At 40.9% G+C, this 24447-nt stretch overlaps 1 protein-coding gene across 8 annotated transcripts in view; it reads right to left on the bottom strand.

Moving 5' to 3' along the window:
* atp11a (ATPase phospholipid transporting 11A) overlaps positions 1 to 24447 on the bottom strand; it is a 140165-nt gene that overhangs the window by 96928 nt on the left and 18790 nt on the right. For all 8 annotated transcript variants that reach the window (XM_043691213.1, XM_043691212.1, XM_043691220.1 and 5 more), the window contains exon 2: positions 9124 to 9246. In XM_043691213.1, the coding sequence (XP_043547148.1) occupies positions 9124 to 9246 (123 nt within the window). The remainder of the gene's footprint in view (positions 1 to 9123; positions 9247 to 24447) is intronic.

Below are 24447 nucleotides of genomic sequence, written 5' to 3' on the forward strand. Positions count from 1 at the left end.
GAAATGGCGGCGGATGATGCGCTGTACATGGAGATTGGTGGGGTGGTAGGTGAGGACCAGTGGGGTTCTGTCCTGGTGGCGGTTGGAGGGGCGGGGTTCAAGGGCGGAGGAGCGGGAAGTGGAAGAGATGCGGTGGAGGGCATTACGGAGCCTTGTGGGAACCTAGGGCATTTTCAAGTTCCATGGAACAGCCCAATATTAATTTTTTTTTGTGCATAACCTCTTGCAGGCTTTGCAGTTACCAGTCAAAGTTAATCAAACGTTCGGCTCACACTGGTGCACAGATATAGTCTCCCAAGGCAATGAGCGGCTAAATGCTGCTGCCAAGCAGGCAGCCTTACACCCTGTACTTTTGGTTCCATTGGGTTCCCAACAAAACCTGATTGGAAACAGTATAAGGACCTGGGTGAGATACAGAAATTACAGGGGAACTCCACTGCTGGACTCAAATGGGGTGCTACCTCGATCCTCAAACCAAGTTATGGGTGACTCCTGTGGGACAAGTTTGTGTTCCTTCTTTGCTCCTACGAATCTTAGTTGATTATGTACACACTTGGGCAAGGAGGGAATGGTTAATACTTTATTACAAACATCGCAGCACCCAAATTTCCAAAATGCAGCTGAGAAATTAGCTAAAAGCATGCTTAATTTGTAAAAAGATGAATGCTGGAAAAGGGATGCGTTGAGTTCAGGAACCATCCCCTTGCCCGGTGGGCCTTTGCTTGTCTGCAACTTGACTTTATAGAATTACTTAGATTACGTTGTTATAAATATTGTTTAGTAATAGAAGATGGATCAAAGCTATCCCAACGACTGACAATACTGCTACAACAGTGGTAAAAATACTGTTGAGGGAAAATGATTCCCTTTTATGGACTTCCAGAAACCATAAGCTTAGCCAATGGACCATACTTTGCAGCTAGATTAAATGAGGAGATCTGCAAAGAGTTGGCTATAAAGCAACAATTCCACAGCACTCACCATCCAAAGGCAGCCGGGATGGTGGACCGAGTAAATGGCACTCAAAAGAATACGTTGGCCAAGTTAACACAGGAGACAGGACTGAACTGGTTGAATTCCTTACCTTTAGCACTATTCCATATGAGAGTTACCCCCTCAGGTCAAACAGTGCTATCTCCCACTGAGATTGTCTATGGGAAGCCAATGCGGACACCATGGGGACCTGGGGTAGCCTGACTTCCCCTTCCTGAAAAATTGGATATGCACACTCTGAGTGACGAAGTGGGAAAATATCTGCCTGAGTTAACCAAAACTCTCCAAAGTTTACATTCGCAGGTAAGCCAAGCCGACAAAGACGATGACAATCTATCTGAAGGAGACTATCCCTGCTATACAATCTGGAAATTTTGTCCTGATTAAGAACAGGGACCGGGGGACGTTGGAAACAAGGTGGAAAGGACCGTTTCAGGTGTTGCTGATCACCCCACAGCTGTGAAAGTGCAAGGACGACCCCACTTGATCCATAGATAATTGTAACTTTGGAGTGGGGGGGTATACTCTGAGGACATGTGCCAAACAGGTAGAGCAGGGAGCATGTTCATTTTGTGCTAAGATTCCCCACCAGAGTAAGACCATGATTCTCATGTCTGTTGCCCCCTCAATGCCAGTGAAATAACTTCAGTAAAATCCTTTTTGGCTTCGACTAATGGTAGGGTGGTCAACTGTTCATGAAATCAATACGGTACTGATTGTTAGCCATGTTGTTTTAAAGGGAGGAGCTCAAGAAAAGCCCCCGCGGATTCCAGGAAGTTCGTAACTGTCTTGCTAGTGCCCCCTCCTAAAGATCCGGTGAATGCTACCTGCTACTGTAGCAATAATCAGTGTGCCCCACGATGTGGAGTACAGTTCTGCTGTAAATTACCAGAGTATTTCACTTCCACTGCATCTAATGGAATCTATTGGGTGTGCGGGAACCGGGCCTACACCTGGTTGCCAGGAGAGAAAGCAGGCAATGGTGGAAGCACTAAATCCCAGGGCTGCCCTTGGAAGAGCTGATGTTACTTAGCATATTTTGTCCCTCATTTACAAATTTTAAGTCACTCCAAGGAACAACCTTATTGGGGTTGACAACAAAGGGCAATACCTGAATGAGAAAGGTTCTGGATGATCCTTTCTCCCCCTCATGGAACTGTCCGACCTTTGAGGGAAATAATTAATTTAGTAGCTGTCCTGGAGGGACTAGCTAACAATACAGTGGGGGCTGATACTCAGGCACAGGTAACTGAGTTTGCTGCTGAAATAGTAATGATGCAGCGGATCGTCCTACAAAATCAAATGGCTCTAGACTTTATCCTGGCAGAAAAACGACAGACATGTGCCATTATAGAGAAGGAATATTGTACTTATATTTCCTGATGAATCAACTAACATTACCAACCTTTCCAAACACATTACCCAAGAAATCCAGAAAATCCAAGATGGTGGTAACGACCTGCATGGGTTCAATAGTGGAACAGGATGTTGGCCATTTGGGGATCTTTTTGGGAATATTGGAGGCATGTTGTTACGTTTCGGGATTTATAATACTTATTGTAATTGCTTGCATTCTCTTATTAAGATACTTGTAGCCATTGGTATCCAATTGCATAGTTATGAGCTTTAGGAATATTGTGTGATCATGAAATGATCAACAGGAGAGAATGATAGAGTATTAGAAGTAATAGTGAAAGGTTTTTGCTGAAAAACTGTTCTTGCTTAACTGCCCCTCCAACCATGGCTTGGGCTGCTTCCTATATTCAATGGAAAATTGTTAACCACACTAATTATCTGCTAATGATTCATGTGAAAAGTATGGGTTGAGAGATATGAGGGCTATAAACTGTACTGCTTTTATGCTATATACAGAGGTCCAACGAGAGCCCATCAAGTGAGAGCTTGACTGTTACTACACTGTTGACTCCAGATCTCTCACCGGCTAAGCTAAAATAAAGAGGTTAATGAAACTTTTTGTGTGGCCCAGAACTTTGAGTCGACAGCTGGATCCGAAATGTTAACTCTGATTTCTCTCCACAGATGCTGTCACACTTGCTGAGCTTTTCCAGGAATTTTATGTTTTTGCTTCTGATTTCCAGCATCTACAGTACTTTCAGTTTTAATGTCTTCCATGCTTGCATCATCTAAATTTTACCGTAGCTCAGAAACTTCACTATTTTTGTGGTGAATGCTCCCTATTGACCTACCACTGATTTCCCTTTATGTGCAGGAAAGCTTCTTCCCTTTGCCCAGCATCATTCCCTGCAACTAAGCTCAGTACATGCTTTTCTTATTGGGCATCCCCCATACTGGATTAGGAAACTGCTTCCCTGTACATATTTTTTGAATTCTGCTCCCTTTGTGCTGATCACAGTAATTCTATGCCAGTCAACATTTGCGTAGTTGTTTTTCAACCTTTTAGTAATTTGTCAACATGTTTGCATTTCTATCTCCTTCAGATTGTTTATATAATTGTAGAACACATCCAAACTGACTTCCCCTTGTTTTGCTGTTCAGTTCAATCAATTTGCTGATCATTCTAAGACGTCGTCACAGCCATAATTCTGTTTAATCAACACTGTGACCTCACTTCCTGCTTTATATTCTCAGCTTCCCACCCCCAGCCAAGCTAACCTAAACTTTCCAATTAGCATAAACAAAACCGAGTTTTAGAATATTAATCCTGGCTTTGTTGAGGTGAAATCTATTTGGTTTGTATAGTTCCTACCACCACCATACGTGGTCCAGAGATTTCAAGAAGCAAAACTCTCCTTTCCCATCTGCACCGTTTCTCCAGCTACTTATTCACCTGGTAATCTTCAGCACTCATCGCACATTTTGAGATTATTAATTTTGAAGTCCTATCTTTTCAATTTCTTTCCTAGTTCACTAAATTCTGCCTGCAGAAATTCATTCCACTTTTTATCCACGTCACTGATGCCAGTATGAACTGCTTGTTCACAAACCCCCTTAGAATGTCCTCAGACTAATCAGCTATATCCTGGAGTCTGGCAAGACAAAGAGGCAGGTAGTCATATCCCCAGCCACAGAAATACCCATCTGTTCCCCTCACTAGATTCCCAACCACTCTTGCTTATCCACCTTTCTCCCTTCCTGTAGGGAAGCCACCCATGGTGTCAGAAAATTAGTTGTTTCATCACTGTCACTCATGTTTAGAGCTGAATACGGATTGGAGTGTAAAACATATGATTTCAAGTTTAATGTTATTCTGTTTCACTTATTCATATATTTCTTTTTGGAATTTGAACAAGGCTGGAAAGGCCAGCATTTATTGCTCATCCCTTGAGAAGGCAGTGACATGTTGTCCTGTAGTTTGCTAGGTCATTGGTAAACACCTGCAGCATTGAACAAAGAAGAGGAATAACCTTTGGCTCACTCAATTCTCTGTGTATTTCCTGCCTCTTCTGGATGGCCATTCTCTTGCTACCAGAAACTGTTACATTTTTAAGGTAGCTACTTCCTGGAACATATTCCTATAATGTGCTCAATGCTCACGTGTTTATCAATGACCTACAAAAGGCACAAAAATGTGAGAAACCAGTGACCCCAAATTTGTGAGTTAAGAGCTCATTGTAAGAAATGAGGCAAGCCATAGAATGACTAATGAAAACAGAATAGCCTACCAATTGCCAAATAAATCTCTCAGCCAGAGGATGCTGCGTGAGCACATTCTGACATTAAGTACAGTAGCACAAATTTGTTTGGCAGCCATAAAGACACAGATCAAATAGTTGAACAGTGCAGAAAATGGAACCAGTGAAGCATATTTTAAGAACAAAATCATTACAGAAACTTGAAAATTCATCCTTCAATGCTTAAAGAGGAAATGGTGCATTTGGCTCAAAAACTGCCCACGTGATCCTAGCTCAGTCCCATTTATTGATCATTCATAATGTCAGGATCTAAAACATAGGATTATCGAAGATATTGCCATTAAATTATAGAACCAGATGAATCAAGTACATAAGGTAACGAATTTGAAAAAAAAGAGAAATTGATTGCATCATTATTTGAGATAACCAGAAATGTCACACAATTTAAACTGGATATAGGATCACAGCTAAATATCCAATTTAGCTTCTAATAACCAATAACAACAGGGATGTCAATTATGCTGAAATACCCAGGGGGCCAATATACCATATGTGTAAGTATTATATAAGAACAACACCAAGCATCATTCCTACAACTCTCAAACTACTTCCTGCAATTTTAGGTCAGATTGTGAAGAGACCGACTGCAGAAATAAAGATTCAGTAACCTGGCCATAAAATCTGCTCACTAGAATACAAGGATCTGGTTCATGAAATGGTTCATTCAAACATGTTTGGCAGAGTGGTCAGCATGCTCCTCAAACAGAACATTAATGTTGGAAATTTGTCACAAGTGTAACTTTCTGATAAGTAGTAGCTGATGACTGATGTCAAACTGAAATGTTTTTTCCCTAATAACACTGAATATTCAAAAAATGTAAAACAAATTACAGCAACACAGAAGCAAAACATTCTGGAAACCTGAAAGAAAACAGAAAATGCTGGAATTGCTCAGCAAAGATCTCGCAACAACTGTGGAAGAACAACAAAGTTTAACAATCCAGGTCTGTGAATGCTAACTGTTTCTATCTCCACAGTTGCTGATAAGAGAAGCTGCAGGTTAGTTAATGAAAACTGCTTATAGGTGGCCACTAACTGTCACTGTGTGGTTAGGTGTTACATACTGTGAATAGGAAGCTCAGTTAGCACTTGTAACTTCGGTGCGCAAGATGAAAAGATGTACAAAAGTGAATAGTCTTTGCTGATAAGCAGGGTGGAGGATAAGCAGCGAGAGGAAAAATGTTACTACATTTTGCCTCCAATCCTTGTGGTTTGTATTAGGAGCATATATTTAATCTTCCTCTAACAAAACTAGGTCAAGTAATTAACTAGGAGATGAAATCTACACATCAAGTTGATTAAATGCATAGTCTAATCAATTAAATAAATAAAACATATTTAGAGAAATGACAGGGCAAGTGGTGGCCTGTGCCTGTGCAGTGTAGGAGTTTGTGGATAGTACGATGATCCCAAACAACCATACCTTCAAGTTTAAGAGGTGTTTCAGTTGTAAACATCATGTGACAACAGTGAAGGAGGAAAGAGTTGCCTGGACACTAATCCATGAGGCACTCACATCCATTACATTCCACTTGTACAGATCTGGCTAATGCTCATGAAGAGAAAGGTTTGAGCGTGAGACAGGTAGCCACGGGGCATAAGAGAAGTGTTAGCTTTTCCCTCAACCAGTTAACAGGTACAAGGTCTATTCTATCTACATAGGACAGCACAGGCATAAGGATGTATTAGTGAATTGAATATTGCAATGTGGTACAAGAAACCATTCAAATACAGAGAGTGAGAAAGAATATGGCAGCAGTGGGGGACAGCATTATAAGGGAGATGGATACTGTTTGCTGCAGCCATGTCCAGAGTTCTGTAGGTTTTCTTGCCTGCTCAGTGATAGGTTAAAGATATCCCTCTCAGCTAGAAATAAACTCGGAGTGCGAGGAGAAGGATTCAGTTACCATCACCCATTTAGGAACCAATTACATAGATACAACTGGGAAATCTGTTTCCTGACAGACATTGAGGAGTAAGGATCCAAATTAATAATTAGAACCTCTAAAGCTAATAATCCTTGGATTATTTCCTGAGCCATTTGGTAACTGGCACAAGGATAAACAGATCAGAATTGAATATATGGCTCAAAGAGTGGCATGGCAGAGAGAGGTCTCAATCATGGCCTACTGGCTAATGAAGAAAATGAGGGTATTTCATTGGTACAACTCCAAATGAATCAAATTGGGACAGTGTTACCCCTCATTGGGATGTGACACTGGAACTGAAGCCTCGGAGTTGACAGAAAAGATAAAGATATTAAACATTCACAAAACTCCCCAATTTATCTGACTTTCAGACCAGTTGACAGAAAGAGCAAACCAAGTTCCAGTATTTATCAAGAACCATTGTTAATTACAAACAAATAGATTCTAATTACAGATAAACAATTATGAACCACTGAACGATTATTTGGTAAAACTCTCACACCCTCATAAGCACACCCTCGACACAAGCAAAACAAAATGCTGTGGGAAGACTAGGAAAGTTATTCACTAGTCCCCTTCTACAGGATTTGCTGAGATAATATTTTGGCTGATCAGGACGTTGCTTCTCGATTTTCATTCTCTAGATACTTGTATTTGTTTGTAGTAGGCAGAGGTCAACTGATTCACGCTTACAAAGATCTTAGACTTATTAATTAAAAGTCACGGCCTGTAATAGTTGATGAAAGGAAATAAAATGGCCATCTTTGGGCTTGAGGTGATTTCTACTGCAGTGAAGAAAGAGCTCCAATCCTCCCAGAGGTCTGATGGTTTCTCCCTCAAACATTCACACCCACAATTTGTTCAGCTGACTGGGAGCCAACCACAGAGTCATTGGCAGGAGAAGGCCTTTGTCATCAATAACTGGTCACCATTTCACAGATCAATCAGTTACTTATTGCCAGCCAAATCTCCATTCCCACACAGCCCCATGGTTCCAGCCTGACTGCAACTAGATTCTCCCACTGCTTGAACCAGAGGCAGTGTAAACAGCACTTACAATGAGTATCTGTCAACTTACTTTCAAAAAGTGCAGCACCAAATGAACAATCCTTACCTTTTAAACCAGACTTCTTCCCATTTCCACAATCAAACATACAGAAGATCTAAAAACTTTTACTAGAGTCTTGAAAAATATCATTCCTGTTTTGTGGGTTTAAAACTAAAAACAAGGAAACAGGTTTAAAGAGAGAAAATTATAATTCAAGAAAAAAAATAAAGGCCATAGACTGGTGTAGAAATTTAAGCATCAAAATGCTGATTGATGATTGGTGACAGGGATGAAGTTAAAAATGACCTACTTTATGAATAACCTCAAGTTTCAGAGAATATTCATAGAATTGCTGAAATTACACCAGTTTTCATCAGCAAAATATTCTACAGCTTCAAGTTTCCTCAATTTTTTCAAAATTAGAACTTGAGGATCATATGCTGCAAATTATTTATATTCCATGTCTTTTACATGTAATATGAAAACTAGAAACCAGTCTTTGCCATTGTTTCAGCTCAAATCAGAGAGAGAGTCAAAAGAAAATTGCAAGAACAAGATCACAACTAAAGAAAAGTAAAAGTGACTGTGGGCTTTGACTTGCCATAAGGTTGACCAGAGGAAGAGTCAGTCACCCTGGTGTAACACCACGTGCACAATTCAACATAGCAGTGGGTAACTGGGTGCCAAAAAACATGCTCAGGCTCTGACAACATTCCTCCCGTACATGCAGGAGGGAGAAACTGAACAAGAATGTCAGGAAGTGAAGCAGCAAACAGGAGAGACAACAGAATCAAGAAGGGAAGTAGCGAGTAAAGAGGGTGAGTCAACACAAAGGTCACAGAGCGAGGCAACGATCCAGAGAATTGGAAGTGGGAAACAAGCAAAACGATTGGGGAGGGATATGATGAGTGAATCAGGAGTGGGAAGGCTGGGGCAGGAAGGGTGAGTCAGTACTTAAACAGAGATGGACAGGTTCTGGATTGGTAAGGGGATCAAAGGTTATGGGAAGGAAGCAGGAGAATGGGGTTGACAAACATATGATCGAATGGCACAGCAGACTTGAGTGACCTAATTCCACTCCTGCACTTTATGGTTGGGTGGGTCAGTGAAGACGAAGATCAGGAGTCAAAGAACAAGAGGGTCAGGTAGGAAGAGGGGAGTCAGGAGGGTCAACAAGTAATGGATTGAGTTAGCAGGGTAGGCAAGCACACTTAGCAGAGTTGATGAGCAGGAGTGTTGAGTGGAAAGTTACAGGTCAGGAGGGTTGCCACATGATGTGACTTAGCTAGATGCCCCCAGGCAATGGAGCACTGAAGGAGCAGTTTGCTTTGAAGAAACTGAACATGCTCAGTAACCACAGCAAAACACAAACAATGGCAGAATTATTAAGAAAACAAAAATGCATTATAAGAATACACTATAAAATGGGTGTCATCTATATTAAATAGCTGAATGAATGGGAAAAAAAGGAAAACTTTACCTTTGAAGACACAATCCTATTATCGGGATAATTTTGTACAATGTAAGCATCTGTGCCTGGAGGGGGTTCACGATGTCCAATGTAAACTGTCCGACTATCCACCCAGTTCTCTTCTCCAACACACTAAATAGAAAGAGGGATAATTAATGTCTAAATCTGCACAAAAATTATTTTTGACTAGTTGAATATTTGCCAACTAACTCACTTGTCAACTAATTGGCAGTCACAGAGTCGGAAAGATGTACAGTACAGAAATAGACCCCTTGGTCTAACTCGCCAACCCGATACCCTAAATTAATCCAGTCCTATTTGCTAGCATTTGGCCCATATCTCTCTGAACCCTTCCTATTCATATATTCATCCATCTGCCTTTTAAATATTACAAATAGGACTCAGTAAGATGCCTTCTCATGCAGTATAAATGTTGATTTTTCCCCCTAATTTGATACAAGTGCAAGGCAAAAAGTTTCCACAAGATGTCTTTTCACAGCAATACTCAAATTCCGTTCTACTAAATACTACAAGTTTAGTGACTTGCTACAATCTATTCATCTGAAAGCTTTCTCAAGTTACAAAATATTCAATGGAGAGTTTGAAAGTTATAAAATAGTCAATGGAGAAAGTTTTAAAATTAACTACTTCAATAGGCTGATTTGCTTTGATATTTTGCATTCACATGGTACTCAATGCTGAAATATAGCCTGAAGAGACTCCAAAAGTTAAACTCAACTTAAAATTGGGAGAGATGTCTCACGGACTAGTCAAGCAACATAATTATATAATCACAAAATCATACCTTAAAGACAATTTCCTAAACACCACCACCATCACCATCATTGAATATGTCTTGTCCCACTGGCAGGACAGACCCGTTAGAATCCAGCTTCACGGTGGTAAACAGTCAGGAGGGAGTTAACTCTTGCTTGCTTACTTGTGAAACTTGAAAAGGTTCAGAATAGATTCATGAGAATGTTGCCAAGGTTGGAGGGTTTGAGCTATAGGGTGGGGTTAAATAGGTTGGGGCTATTTTCCCTAGAGCTTTGGAGGCTGAGGGGTGACATTATAGTGGTTTATAAAATCATGAGGAGTATAGATAGGGTAAATAGACTCCCTTTTCCCCCCAAGGTAGGGAGTCTACAACGAGAGAGCATAGATTTAAGATGAGAGGGGAAAGATTTAAAAGTGATCGAAGGAGTAACTTTTTCACGGAGAAGGTGGTGTGTGTATGAAATGAGCTGCCAGAGGAAGTGATGGAGGCTGGTACAATTACAACATTTAAAAGGCACTTGGATGGGTATATGAATAAGAAGGGCTTAAGAGAGGAATTTGGGCCAAATGCTGGCAAATGGGACAAGACTAATTTAGGATATCTGGTTGGCATGGATGAGTTGGACTGAAAGGTCTGTTTCTGTGCTGCATATCTCTATGATTCCATGACTCCTCAACACTGACTTCATAGGCCATGAAGTCACATGACACCAGGTAAACCAATCTTCCTTCTAATCTTCTCTCTGGCTGCTTGGGCCTCTGAGATTCATGCATGGCAGCGACTTCTGGAACCAAAACTCAATGCCATCAATGGTGGGCTGATGCAAATCACCATGTGCAGAAGCTGGAAAGGTTGCACATGAGCTTAGAAGGAATACTAGGTCAAACAAATGCAAGGAAACCTTCTTCTGGTTACTACATACCACTCCCCCCACTTCAGCTGTGAATCAGTACTGCTCAATACTGAATAGCATTTGGAAGAAACAAGGAGGGTGGCAAGGCTGCAAAGTGTGCGGTTTTCAATGCCCACTACCAAGAGTGGCTTGGCAATAGCACTATTGATCAAACTGGTTGAGTCCTCAAGGTCATAGCTGCTAGACAACCTGTTGTAGGTGACGAAGGTACCAAAAAGAGAGAAAAACATACCTGACCTCATCCTTATTAATCTGTTCACTGCAGATGTATCTGCCCATGACAGTATCAGTACGAGCGGCCACCACACAGTCCTTGTGTAAACAAGGTCCTGCCTTCACAATTAGGATACATTATATTATGTTGTGTGACATTATCACCATGCTAAATTAAGCTGATTTTGAATAGATCTAACAACTCAAGACTGGGCATCAGTGGGTTATCATCAGCAGCAGAATTGTACTCCAGCACAATCTGCAATCTCATGGCCTGACATGTTCCTCATTCAACCCCTATTACCATCAAGTCAGGGGATCAACCCTGGTTCAATGAAGAGTGCAGGTGGGCATGCCAGGAGCAGCACCAGGAATGCCTAAACATGAGGTGTCAACCTGGTACAACCACCAAACAGAACTACTTGCATGCCAAACAGCATAAGCAGCAAGTGATAGAGCTAAGCTAACACATCAGATCAAAACTCTGCAGCCCTGCCACATGCAGTTGTGAAGAGTGGTAGAAAATTAAACTCACTGGAAAAGGGGTTTGCACAATATCTCCATTTTCAATTTTGGAGGAGCACAGCACATCAGTGCTAAAGATAAAACTGAAGCATTCATGACAATCTTCAGACAGAAGTGCCGTGCATATGATCCATCTTGACCTCCTCCAGTAGCCCCCAGGATCATAGATGCCAATTCCATTCACTCCACATCATATCATGAAACAAGTGGAGGCACTGAATGCTGCAAACACTCAGGAGTAGTACTCAGTTGATAAATTAATGACCTTTCCTATATCATAAGGTCAGACTGGAATCTTCACTGACTACACAATGTTCAGCATCATTCATAACTCCTCAGATACTGAAATAGTACATGTCCAAATGCAGTAAGACCTGGACAATATTCAGGCTTGAGCTGAAAAGTAGAAACTAACATTCATGCCACACAAATGCCAAGCAATGATCATCTTCAACAAAAAAAATCTAACCATCATCTCTTGACATTTAATGGTATTTCCATCACTGAATCTCCCACGATTAACATCCTGGGGAGGGGGGGTCACCATTGACCAGAGCTTGCCATATAAATATAGTGGTTACAAAGAGCTGGTCAGAGGCTTGGAATCCTGCAGCAAGTAACTCACTTTCTGACTCCCCAAAGCCTATTCACTATGTACAAGGCACAGGTCAGGAGCATGACGGAATATTCCCCACTTGCCTCATTGGGTATAGCTCCAACAACACTCAAGAAGCTTGACACCATTCAGGACAAAACAGCCCACTTGATTTGCACCACTCCACAAACATTCACTTTGTCCATCATCAATGCTCAGCAGCAGCAGTGTGTACCATTTTCAAGGTACACTGCAGAAATTCACCAAGGCTCCTTATGAGAAAGTGTATAAGGTATGAGGAGGTAGGGAAAGAGTTAAGCTTAGAGTTGCTTGACAAAGGCTCAGCTAGCATGACATTGACCAGATTAGAACTTGCAGTAAACAATAAGATGTTCAAGGCAAGGGTAGTGGTTTAACAAGGTGAAGAACATCCATTGCATCATGCTAGTTAACGAGGTAAGGAACATCTATTGTGTAATGCCAGATGGCTTAATCTTTACTGTTGATGCTCGCTGATTGTATTGGTCACCCAAACAATATAGATGTTACTTTATTTGGATGCTGCTCCCTGTAAGTGACTATATAATTCCTTAAGAATCTGCTGTTCAAGAGAAAACCGAGAACTCATGTCTTTGTGTACATGGGCAATCGCTGTCTCTCCAGGGCTCGGAATAAAGAAGAAGGTAGAGCCATATTGTGTCTCTGAGTGTTTTCTTCGACTGATACGGAAATGGGACGACACTTAGACAGCAGGCTTGGCACACCCTCCTCAATCCTGAAGAAGGGCTTATGCCCGAAACGTCAATTCTCCTGCTCCTTTGATGCTGCCTGAACTGCTGCGCTTTTCCAGCAACACATTTTTCAGCTGATCTCCAGCATTTGCAGTCCTCACTTTCTCTTAGACACTTAGACAGCACCTTTCAAATTCACAACCACTTCCATCTAGATGGACAAGGGTAGTAGGTACATGGGAACACCACCACCTGCAAGTTTCCCTCCAAAGCACTCACCATCTTGACTTGGAAATATATCACTGTTCCTTCCATGTCACTGGATTAGAATCCTGGAACTCACTCCTGAATGGCGTTGTGGGTCTGCCTACAGGATATGGATTACAGCAGTTCAAGAAGTCCATCTTACCACTGCCTTCTCAAGGACAACTAGGGATGAGCAATAAATGCTATGAGCCAGTGATATTCACTCCCATGAATGAATAAAAGAAAAGTTTGCAATTGCTGATCTAAATCATGTTACATGAGACATCAATCTGGACTATAAATCAGTCCTTTCTGTTTTGCTGAACACTCAGCCACTGATGCAATGGGGCAATGCATTATCAATGCCACAGAACATGGTGAAAGGTTTCCTTGATATGAAGATTGAATGTAACCTCAGGTGCAGCAGTCACTTCTAACAGTACTATTACGGACAGAGGCATCTGCAACAGGTACGTAGATATGGATGAGTTCAAATCTGTTTTCCTTCTTGGTGGGCCCCTCAATAACAGCCACAGATGCAGTCAGTCAATTCTAGTGATACCAAGTCACTTCATGTGATGGATATCGAACAGCTGATACCATGAGACTTCTTTGTGATGCCTCTGTAATTTTCTTTGTAACATTTTGTGGTTCACACACATGGGCTTCCACAACCATCGAATTGTGCAACATCTTTCCATTTAAATACAGGATAGCTGTGACAAGTCAAATTAGATCACCTAAACTCAGGCAAAGTTGTCAACTATTCCCTTCAGCAGAATAGGAAGTCTGATAGAAAAAGTCCCTGTGAGAGACTGAAGACTGAGAGTGATAACTCAGAATAGCCAAACTCTTGCATGTTTGGCATGTGACCCCCACCTATCAAACATAGTATGTTCAAGCTAGAAGGCAAAATCAGAAGCAAGCTTGCAGCAAAGACTACAACATGGTCTTGCCCACATCCCACGCAGCAAGAAACCAGGCTGTTTAATGGGTGACTCTTTAATATTTAACAATGAAACGTATAACAATAGAAAACAAAATGAGAAATATGTCACTACTAGGATCTTTGGCAAAATGGATGGCATATAAAAGCTGCCATTCTTTGTGATATGAAAGCCTGAAAAGCCAGGCCTTTTTGCGACTGTCCATACACTACCCACACAGTCTATCAAAACTGCCTGCATGACCTGCAGCATTTTTTGAGACATGGGTCAGGAAAATGAATGTAATGTTTCATCTGGTTAAAAAAAAGGATTATAATTTGAAGAATCTAAATGAATACCTGACCACTTACCTGCTTGTTTCACTACAGCAATAGTGTACAGTACTGTATGTAACCTTAGTTGTAAAATTAAAAGGAAGGTTTTCTCAGCTTTGTAGTTACAGACCACCAACTGGGTAGGGAAAGGAATCAAGGGAAATCTGCATAATTATAATAACATGGAGTTAAAACAGTGAGAGGGTGGAATGCACTCCAAGTGCCCTCATTTATTTGACTATGCCACTTTGTCCTAAACTCCCCAACAATGGAAGGTGGCTCTACTGACCCTAATGGCTCTCCTTCCAAATCTAGTTTATGTAATCTCTCCCGATAATTTAACGTTTGAAACATAAGTATCATTCTGGTAAATCTAAACTGCACATAGTTCAAGAGCAATCCTTCCAAAGGTATGGTGCCAAGCACTGCTCACAAGATTCCACATGCAGTCTAACCAGTGTATTATACAAAATGTCTGAAGTACTGTTTCCCTCCTCCTTTATTGCAGTTCTCTCAATATAAAAGTCTGCATGCCTTTAGCTTTTTAAATTAATTCCAGAAAGTGTTCATGATATTGTGAATCCTTCCACTGTCTCAAAGTGATAAAAGTATGCAGTTCAGTTGTCTACTAGTCCAGTGAAAATACCTAATCAATGATGAAAATACCTTGTGTTCTTGGGAGTTAATATTTTTGCCTGAATTTATCACCATAGCAACACAACCTAGATTATAAATAAATGCTAATGTCTTCCAGGCCCAGTCAGCAAAAATCTCAAGAAGTGGCAGTTTTAAAAATAAATTTTATGTTACGTTTTCAATGTCCATCAAAAACAGGCCTACAGCTAATCATAAATTCAAGAATTTTCATTTGAACTGGGGCCTGCCTTTCCCCTTTACAGGTGTTAAATATGCTGCATTTCAGCTTTGTGGTTAATAACCGATAATAACAAAGGCTGAACTTCCCAAGCCAGTGATGCAATGCAGTCTGGCTTCCAGCACTACCCCACCTCAAACATCAACCAGAATACAATCAATTCATACTGTGTTAGCATTCTTACGAAAGGCATCATTACTTCAAAGCCATGGAAAAAAGATCTGCCTCAATTCATACCAACTGCTTTTTCATTGCCCATCATTGCAATCACTTCCTGTCACTGCCTCTATAAAAAGTATAATACCAAGAAGAATGTACAAGGACAAAGCACAGTCCAGAAAGTTCAGTTATCATTAATCTGGTTAGAACTTATTTAACGGTACAAGATCACTTACGTCTCATCCTCAGTGTCAAGAGACCAGTGAAGCTCAACTTCACACAATCTATAGTTATAGCAGGCAAGAAATTTGTGAATTGTTCCAGTTCACGGAGTCACTGATTGGCTACAGCTGAATTTAACCTCATGGAATATCCTGAGCAGTCGTCAGTGAACACTTATTATTCTGGCCACAGTACTGTAACTGCAGTTGGGTAGAAATTCACTTGATGCAAATGCTTTCGGATGTTTCACAGACACAATGAAAAGAAAAACAAACTTGCATTTGTACAATGCTCTTCACAACCACTGGACATTTCCAAGTGTTTTACAGCCAAAAAGATACATTTTGAAATGGAGTTGTTGTAATGTGGTGCAACCAATTTGGAGGCAGCAAACAGCAATACAATAATGACCAAATAATCTGTCTCTTTTTGTGATAGTGTTGTCAATACTTGATTTGTTTTTGTCCTCTCGACCTGCTGTTTGAGAAAAAGGGCATTTGACCCATTGAGTCTGTGCTGTCTCCCTGTGAGAGCAATTCACCTAATGCCACTCCTACATTTTTACTCTCTAAATGTTCTCTCTTCAGTGAATAATCCTAATTTACTTTTGTAAGATTTAATTGACCCTGTTACCACCACACTTTCAGGTAGTTCATTCCAATTTCTAAGCACTAACTGCCAGAAAATCTGTTTCTTCACATTGTCATTGATTCTTGTGCAAATTATTTTACACTCCCTCTGGTTCACTATCCATTCACCAACGTTAACAGCTTCTCCCCATCTATTTTGTTCTGATCCTTTACGAATTTAAGCACCTCTATTAAATTTCTTCTCAAAACACCCCAAAAAGAACAGCCTCAGCTTCTCACCTCTACCCAGGTAACTGAATGTCCTCATCATTAGAAATATTCTTGCAAATCTTTTCTGTACTCTGTCTAACACCTTCATATCCTTCTGAAAGTGTGTTATCCAGAATTGGCCGCAAAATTCCAATTGAAACCAAACCAGCATTTTATACATACTTACTCAACATACCTGTATTTGTACTCTTTGTACTTTTTATCATGATTCCTTTAACATGTCTATCACTGATTTATGTACATACACACCCAGATTCCTTGACTTTTGCACCTCTTTTGGAACTGTATCCTTTATTTTTTCTTTACACGCTCTTTCAAATAAATCACTTCACAGATCTCTGCAAACAATTTCATTTGCTACTTGTCTACCCATTTCACTGAACTGTCCACATTCGTATAACATTTAACACTAACCTAACTTCACAGTTGAAGGTTCTGAGGGTTATCGTTCACCAGAAGCTGAAGTGGATTAGTTGTATAAATACTGTGGCTACAACAAAAAAAATCAGAAGGTGGGAATTGTGTGATGAGTAACTCAGCTCTTGGCTAAAGCCTGTCCACAATCTATTAGGTACATACTTTCCACTTCCCTGGAGGAGTGCAGTTCCAACAACACTCAACAATTTTGATTTCACTCAGTACAAAATAAACTGCTTGAAGCATTCCCTCTATCAGCTTCAACATTCATTCCCTTCATAATTAACTGACAATATTGACCCAAATAATATACTGCAGCAACAAAAACAGAAATTGCTGGAAAAGCTCAGCAGGTCTGGCAGTATCTTTGGAGACAAATCACAGCTAATGACACAAAATGTTAACTCTGATTTATCTCCATCGATGCTGCCAGACCTGCTGAGTCTTTCAAGCGATTTCTGTTTTTGTGTCTGATTTATAGCATTCACAGTTCTTTCAGCTTTTATTGATAGACTACAGCAACTTATGAAGGTTCCTTAAATGGTGCTTTTCAACTTAGCACCTTCTATCACTGGTAAAGATCAAAGCAGCAGATCAAGGAAAAATCAGCAAGTTCTCTTCCAAGCCACACACCATCCTGACATGAAACTATATTGCTGCTCCTACAATGCTGCTTGGTCAAAATCGTAAATGTCCCTTCTTAACAGCATTTTAGGTGTATTGACACCACATGGACTGCAGCAATTGAACAAAGTGGCCAACTATCACCTTCTCAAGGACAATTAGAGATGGACAACAAACGTTGGCCTAGCCACTGTTGTTCACATCTCTTAAATGAATAACGAAAACACAAGTTCGCAACACTTTGAAGTTTTGCGCCATCTGCAAATTTTGAAATTATTTCCAATGTTTTGGACATTGCTATAGATCAAGACCCCTCGGAAATCACATAATAAGACTTTTTCGGATTTAAAAAAACTGTTCCGTACTGTCAGTTCCTGACACTCCGTTAATACTGTCCTGGAACCTAATGATTCTAGAGTGAGAATGCAACAACTGAGCCATGACTGACACAAGCAGCAACCGCTCCAGACAATCATTTACAGTGACCTTCAGTTGAAAATACACTGCACACCTCAGTTGCGACATCCTGAAATGGCAATAAATATACAGAGACCTGCATACTGATGAAGTTTTGTCCATGTTAGCCAAATAAAGAAGGTAGAATTTTACGAACAGGTCAGAGCAGCTTGCAAGTTCTGAGGAGATTTTTTAGCTCAGGCTGAGGTTCAGGTTGTAAGTTTGCTTGCTGAGCTGGAAGGTTTGTTTTCCGACATTTCATCACTATGCTAAGTAACATCATCAGTAAGCTTCCAGTGAAGTGCTGGTGTTAAGTCCTGCTTTCTATGTATGTGTCTTGGTTTTTAGCCCCTGACCCTATCCATGCAACCCTTTCTTCCCCATGGCTAATCCACCTAACCTACACATCCCTGGACACAATGGGCAATTTAGCACGGCCAATTCACCTAACATGCAGGAGAAAACTGGAGCACCCACAGAAACCCATGTAGACACACGGAGAACATACAAATTCCACACAGACAGTCACCCAATGCTGAAATTGAACCCAAGTCCCCGTGAGGCAGTAGTGCTAACTATTGAGCCACCGGGCTACCCCAAAGTCTTGTGATCCAAGGACATTAGTCCAATTTCTTTCACGACTGTTAGGGAATTCAAATTCAATTATATAGATCTGAATTTTTAAAATAGTTAGAATTAGTAATTAAACTAACAGGCTGTAGCAAAAATGCATCTCACTCACAAATACCCTTCAATGAAGTAAATCAATGTGCCTACTGATTTGGTCCATGTGACTCCAGACCCATAACAATGGAATTGGCAGATGATTGCCCTCTTAAATGGCCGAGCAAGTCATGTAGCTTTCATTAAATCATCACCACAAAGTAAAGAACAATATTGATTTTTATAACACTTTTACTTATGGGAGCTTTCTGTGCAAACTTAGCTGCCACATTTCCATGTTATAACTACAGCAAAGTCCTGTGTGAATCCAATGCAATGTTGCACAAGTAAATTGATTGCTCGGGAAACTTCAAAATGGGAGAGACTTAACCAGAAGCGGTAAACAGAGAGCTGACTATATTTCCCCTCTCAGCAGATAGTCATCCCTCGCAGAAATGTCTGTTTCATCCTCCAGGAAAATGGAAGAGTAGGGGACAAAAAGTAAGTTTCAATTCTAGTGGAGTGCATCGAATGGGCTGATTGCAACATACGAACACTTAAACTCAGCCAGGCACACACAACCCAAAGGGCAAAGTAGAATAACCATCTTTTAGTTAGTTGCAGGGAAAGACCCTTTCTCTGAACTCAGTGTTGCAAACCAGTTAAAAAGTAAACACGATAACAAAGGACTCGCTCTCACCCTGAATTCTGGAATTTAATCTCAGTTCAAAGGCATTAAAACCACAGAATCTTGAAAATCACCTGTTCAAACATCAGCATCAGCTCTATCAGTGCAACCCAGGAATGGTTGCAATGTCAGAACAAATCAGAAACTGACCTTTTTTTTAAATTTGAAAAACATTTTGGATTGCCTTTTCTTGCTCATCTCTGTGTTTGCGTGCTGCTTTAGTATTTCTTATTATGCATAATCATGAATTAACTTAATCAAGCCTTGTAAAATTGGCTTCTTTTAAAGCACAAGTTCATTTGGCTGTGGGGGAAAGATACCACAAGGGAAGAATGGGTGAATGAGATTGATCCAGTTTGCCCCTCATCACTTGGGATCTGAACAGTTTGGGGTATCTCATCTGGAACCATATTGAATTAGGGAATTGACCTGGGGTCTGATTTCAACAAAGCAGAGTTCCCATACAAAGCAGCATTTCTCTACTTTCAGTTCATTTATGACCTGCCCCAGAATGGGTGTGGCTGTTTGAGACATATGGATTAATACTGCGCCAAAGAATGAGTAGCTCCTGAGAAGTGACAAGTTTATACTTAGCCCTCTTCTGTGTTGCAAACTATTGTTTAAAATAAAATTTGTTTGGGCGTTCACTTTTTCCTGCTAACTGCACACCTGGAATTATAACCCTCAGTACTAGTTCCTATCTGGATCTAATGTCACAATTCAAACCCAGTGTACAATCACTCAACCAGGTTAGCTGCACCACCCGTGATTGCACTTACATAACCTTTTGCACAAGCATTACCACAATTTAACTTGGAGTTGTTTAAATTTGTGCGTCAATCAATTTAATTTGAAAAAATTATTCACTGGAATAACCCACAGTGAATCATCTAGATAGCACCACAGTCATTTGGCATTGAAATCAGTTCTGCAGGCTCGATTCCCTTACAACAGCACAATATGAAGTTTATCAGTCAGATGGATTAGAGCGAATACCAACACAGTTTTTTGTATAATCTCAAGTGCAATTCAAGTTTTGTGTTTCCAAAGTTATGGGGGAGGTTGGGTGACATCTACAAAAGAAAAGACAGATTAATAGAACGCCTCTAAAACCCTTGGTGTCCTATTTGATTCTTCTTCTGACTCCATCATCCAAGTTACTTTCACCTCCATAACATTGCCCACTCTCCACCTGCTCATCTCCTGCTGAAATTCTCATCTATGATTTTGTCCTTGACTATTCCAACATCTTCCTTTTCTCATTTCAAAACTTTAGTTCATTCATAAAAATCTTTATTGCATATATCGTCACCAGTGCAGTTCAATTCTACGTAGTTTTTACATTTGTAGAACAGACAAACCCAAGGCATCTCTTACTTAAACAAAACAATATTTGCATGCATTTGAGGCACTGAGAGGATCCGATAATTGAACGGACTCCTATTCTACTTCAGCAGAAAGACCTAAGACAGTGGTCTTTCCCTACTATGCCTTGGCTGCAAATTCATCAAGCTTTAGTGAGTCCCTCAGCACTGGCGCTAGGCCTCAGAATATGCCATGCTGCAACTCTCAGTCAATGTCAACTCCTTGCTCTGGCAGACCAGTAAGTTTCAGGCAAACCCCAAAGAGGGCCTTTCATCGCGTTGAGAGTCCTCCAAGAGCAGATGGCATTTACTTCAGTGTGCATCCCAGGGAACGAATCATACAGCACAGAGTCCTGCGTCACGGAGTTGCTCAGGACAAACCTTAACAAAAAGCACTGCATCTCTCTCAAGATTTCCTTTGCAAACGCACATTCCAGCAGGAAACGTGTGACAGTCTCATGCCCACCACAGCTGTTTTGAGTGCAGAGTGCAGTGGCACAGAGTCAGGCATACTTGGAGGATCTCAGAGATAGTGCTCTTCTCACCACCAGATAAGCGATATCTTGGTGCTTGTTAGAATGTTCTAGTGATGATAAATTCTTCTAAATGACTGACAGCCTGCTCAGACAACAAGCCGACAGGATCCACCCTCTTCTTTTCCTCCAGGGTCTCAAGGACAATACATGCTGATCGCTTCCTGATTGACTTGTGGTCAAAGGTGTTTCTCTTTGCAAGTTTATTCACGAAGGACAGATAGTACGGAACAGTCCAACTACAGACGGTACCGTGGCACCGAGGCCAGTCTCATCCTCTGCAACACCAGGGACAAGTAGAACCTTAGCACGTAGTGATACCTGATGTTTGCATACCTAGGATCTACACACAGCCACACACAAAGCTGGCCATCAGAATGAGGATGACATTTGGTACATTCTTCCCCACTCCCTCTTATCGAGAGCTTTGTATATAGCGCCCCTACAGACGTGGTCCATCTTAGAGCTCCAGCTGAAGTGGAAGATAGTTTAGGTGACTGTAACGGTGCAGGTTCAAGGAATGGGCCAGATCTATGCCACATACAACAATAGAGTGTACCTCATGCCTGATGACTAGGTTTTACCTGCAATGGAGAGTGAATGGTTCTCCCAAAAGCCCAGTTTCTGTTTCACCTTAGTGATATCATCCTCCCAAGCTTTTGCGCATATCCCAGCCCCTCTGAGCCATATTCTCAGCTAATCTGGGGTGACAATGAAGGGAATAAGGATTAGTTGGCCCAGTTCCCAAAGAATGTGGCCCCTTCTTGTCTCAATTTATCTTGGCTCTCAAGGCCAGTTCGAACTGGTCACACATGCTCATGAGTCTGCACACTGGCAGAGGATCAGAGCAGAAAACAGTGACATCATCCCTGTACAGGGAGGCTTTGACCTGCAAGCCCCCACTGCCTGGAATAGTCACTCCTCTGAGACGCACATCCTTCCTGATGGACTCAGCTATAGGCTCTATACAAGATATGAACATGAGTAGCCCTGCCTCACTCCGGATCTGATCGGAAAGCTTTCTAATTCCCACCTATTGATTGAGAATGCATTGTGCCCCCTACATAATGGGCTTAAATCATCTTAACTTTGCTACTTAAGTCAAGTCCTGTTTATACTTCAATCCTTTGTTTACTGATTTAGATTGGCTACAAGTCCTGCAATTCCTCAATTTTAAAATTATTCTCTTTGTCCAAACTGTCTTTCCCAGCCCCCATTCTTGTAATCTCCTCCTTCAAGAGCTCTGCACACCTCCAATTCTGACTTCTTGCACATCTTCCAATTTTAATTGCTCCACCACTGACAGATAAACCTTCAGCTACATGGGCCTAGAACTTTGTCCTTCACTCTCTTGATCTCTTAAAGCCCACTCTTTCACCACACATTAGGTCACTGTCATTTTATTTCCTTGTGGCTCAGTGTCAAAGTTTGTCTGACAATGCTCCAATGAAGCACCTTGGGATATTTATTACAGTAAAAGTAAAGCATAAATGCAAGTTGTTGGTTGACTAATCAATCTTCGTACCATCAAGTGAAATGTCATGTGCATTACTTTTGTATTCATACAGGAAAATTAAACATTCTGCATTCAAGTGAAATCCATTGTATAGCTGCAATTTTTGACAGTATAATTTTATTCCAAATCAACTTGATGTGCATCCAATAGCTTTAGTGGACTTCTCTGCTGCTTGTGAAGACCAAACCCAATTAGAGTCATAGAGATGCACAGCATGGAAACAGACCCTTCAGTCCAACCCGTCCATGCCGACCAGATATCTTAACCCAATCTAGTCCCACCTGCCACCACCTGGCCCATATCCCTTCAAACCCTTCCTATTCATATACCCATCCAAATGTATCTTAAATGTTGCCCCTCAGCCTCCGACGTTCCAGGGAAAACAGCCCCAGCCTGTTCAGCCTCTCCCTGTAGCTCAGATCCTCCAACCCTGGCAACATCCTAGTAAATCTTTTCTGAACCCTTTCAAGTTTCACAACATCTTTCCGATAGGAAGGAGACTAGAATTGCACGCAATATTCCAACAGTGGCCTAACCAATGTCCTGTACAGCCGCAACATGACCTCCCGTACTCAATACTCTGACCAATAAAGGGAAGCATACCAAACACCTTCTTCACAATCCTATCTAGCTGCAACTCCACTTTCAAGGAGCTATGAACCTGCACTCCAAGGTCTCTTTGTTCAGCAACACTCCCTAGAAACTTACCATTAAGTGTATAAGTCCTGCTAAGATTTGCTTTCCCAAAATGCAGCATCTTGCATTTATCTGAATTAACTCCATCTGCCACTTCTCAGCCCATTGGCCCATCTGGTCATGATCTCATGTCAATTGAGAGTAACTGTAACCAGTTTCGGTAACACCATGTGACCAGACAAACAGTAAGACTTTGGCTGTGGGAATAAGAAATATCTTACAGGAAAAATACCTGATGAATTATTAAAAATTAAACAGAATATTTCAGGTTATTTGCATTTTAGAGCTGGCCTTGTTACTTCATACATCACATTTTATGTCGCAAAGGAAATTTATTTTATTTCTTCAGATAAACTCTGGATTCACTGTTTCAATGTAGCAAATGTTGCACAAAGGGAAATTAAAGTGCCGAGGTCTCAGCTACGTGTCAGGCATTCTGCATGTCGCACACGCCGCTTCTTAACATTAACTTGAGAACAAACAAAGAAAAGAAGGGCTCATCTATTATTTAAAGTGGAACATGATGCAGCTACTGAGGGACAAGCACTCACTTAAATCAAAAGAAGAACAGCAATAAAACGCAAATTGCAGTTTGGCATCAAGAGCTGGGACAACTCTACCGACTACAATACTCGGTAATAGGTAAAGACTGCAGAGATGACATGTGAATGTTGGATAGAAGAGAGCTCAGACTCAAATCAATAACATCTGTTGCACATAGTAATGGAGTGGCACCTGTCTCGTCTCCATTTACCTCAGTGTTAAAATGCACTGATGATCAGCTTGAGGGAGGACCCCTCAGAGCACTGTTTTATAAGACAAGGACAGAGTCAGGTCTCCATGAACTATTATTCACAGTGCGTTTATTAAAATATAGATCAAGCAAAAAAAAAGTCAAAGTATTCATAATTAAAATTATAATTTAATTATTTAAGAAGTATCATATCCAAGATTAACATGAAACTTGCAGTGAGCTCAAAGTCACATAAATCTATCACT

The sequence above is a fragment of the Chiloscyllium plagiosum genome, chromosome 6 (assembly GCF_004010195.1).
Source record: "Chiloscyllium plagiosum isolate BGI_BamShark_2017 chromosome 6, ASM401019v2, whole genome shotgun sequence".
Classification (NCBI taxonomy): Eukaryota; Metazoa; Chordata; class Chondrichthyes; order Orectolobiformes; family Hemiscylliidae; genus Chiloscyllium; species Chiloscyllium plagiosum.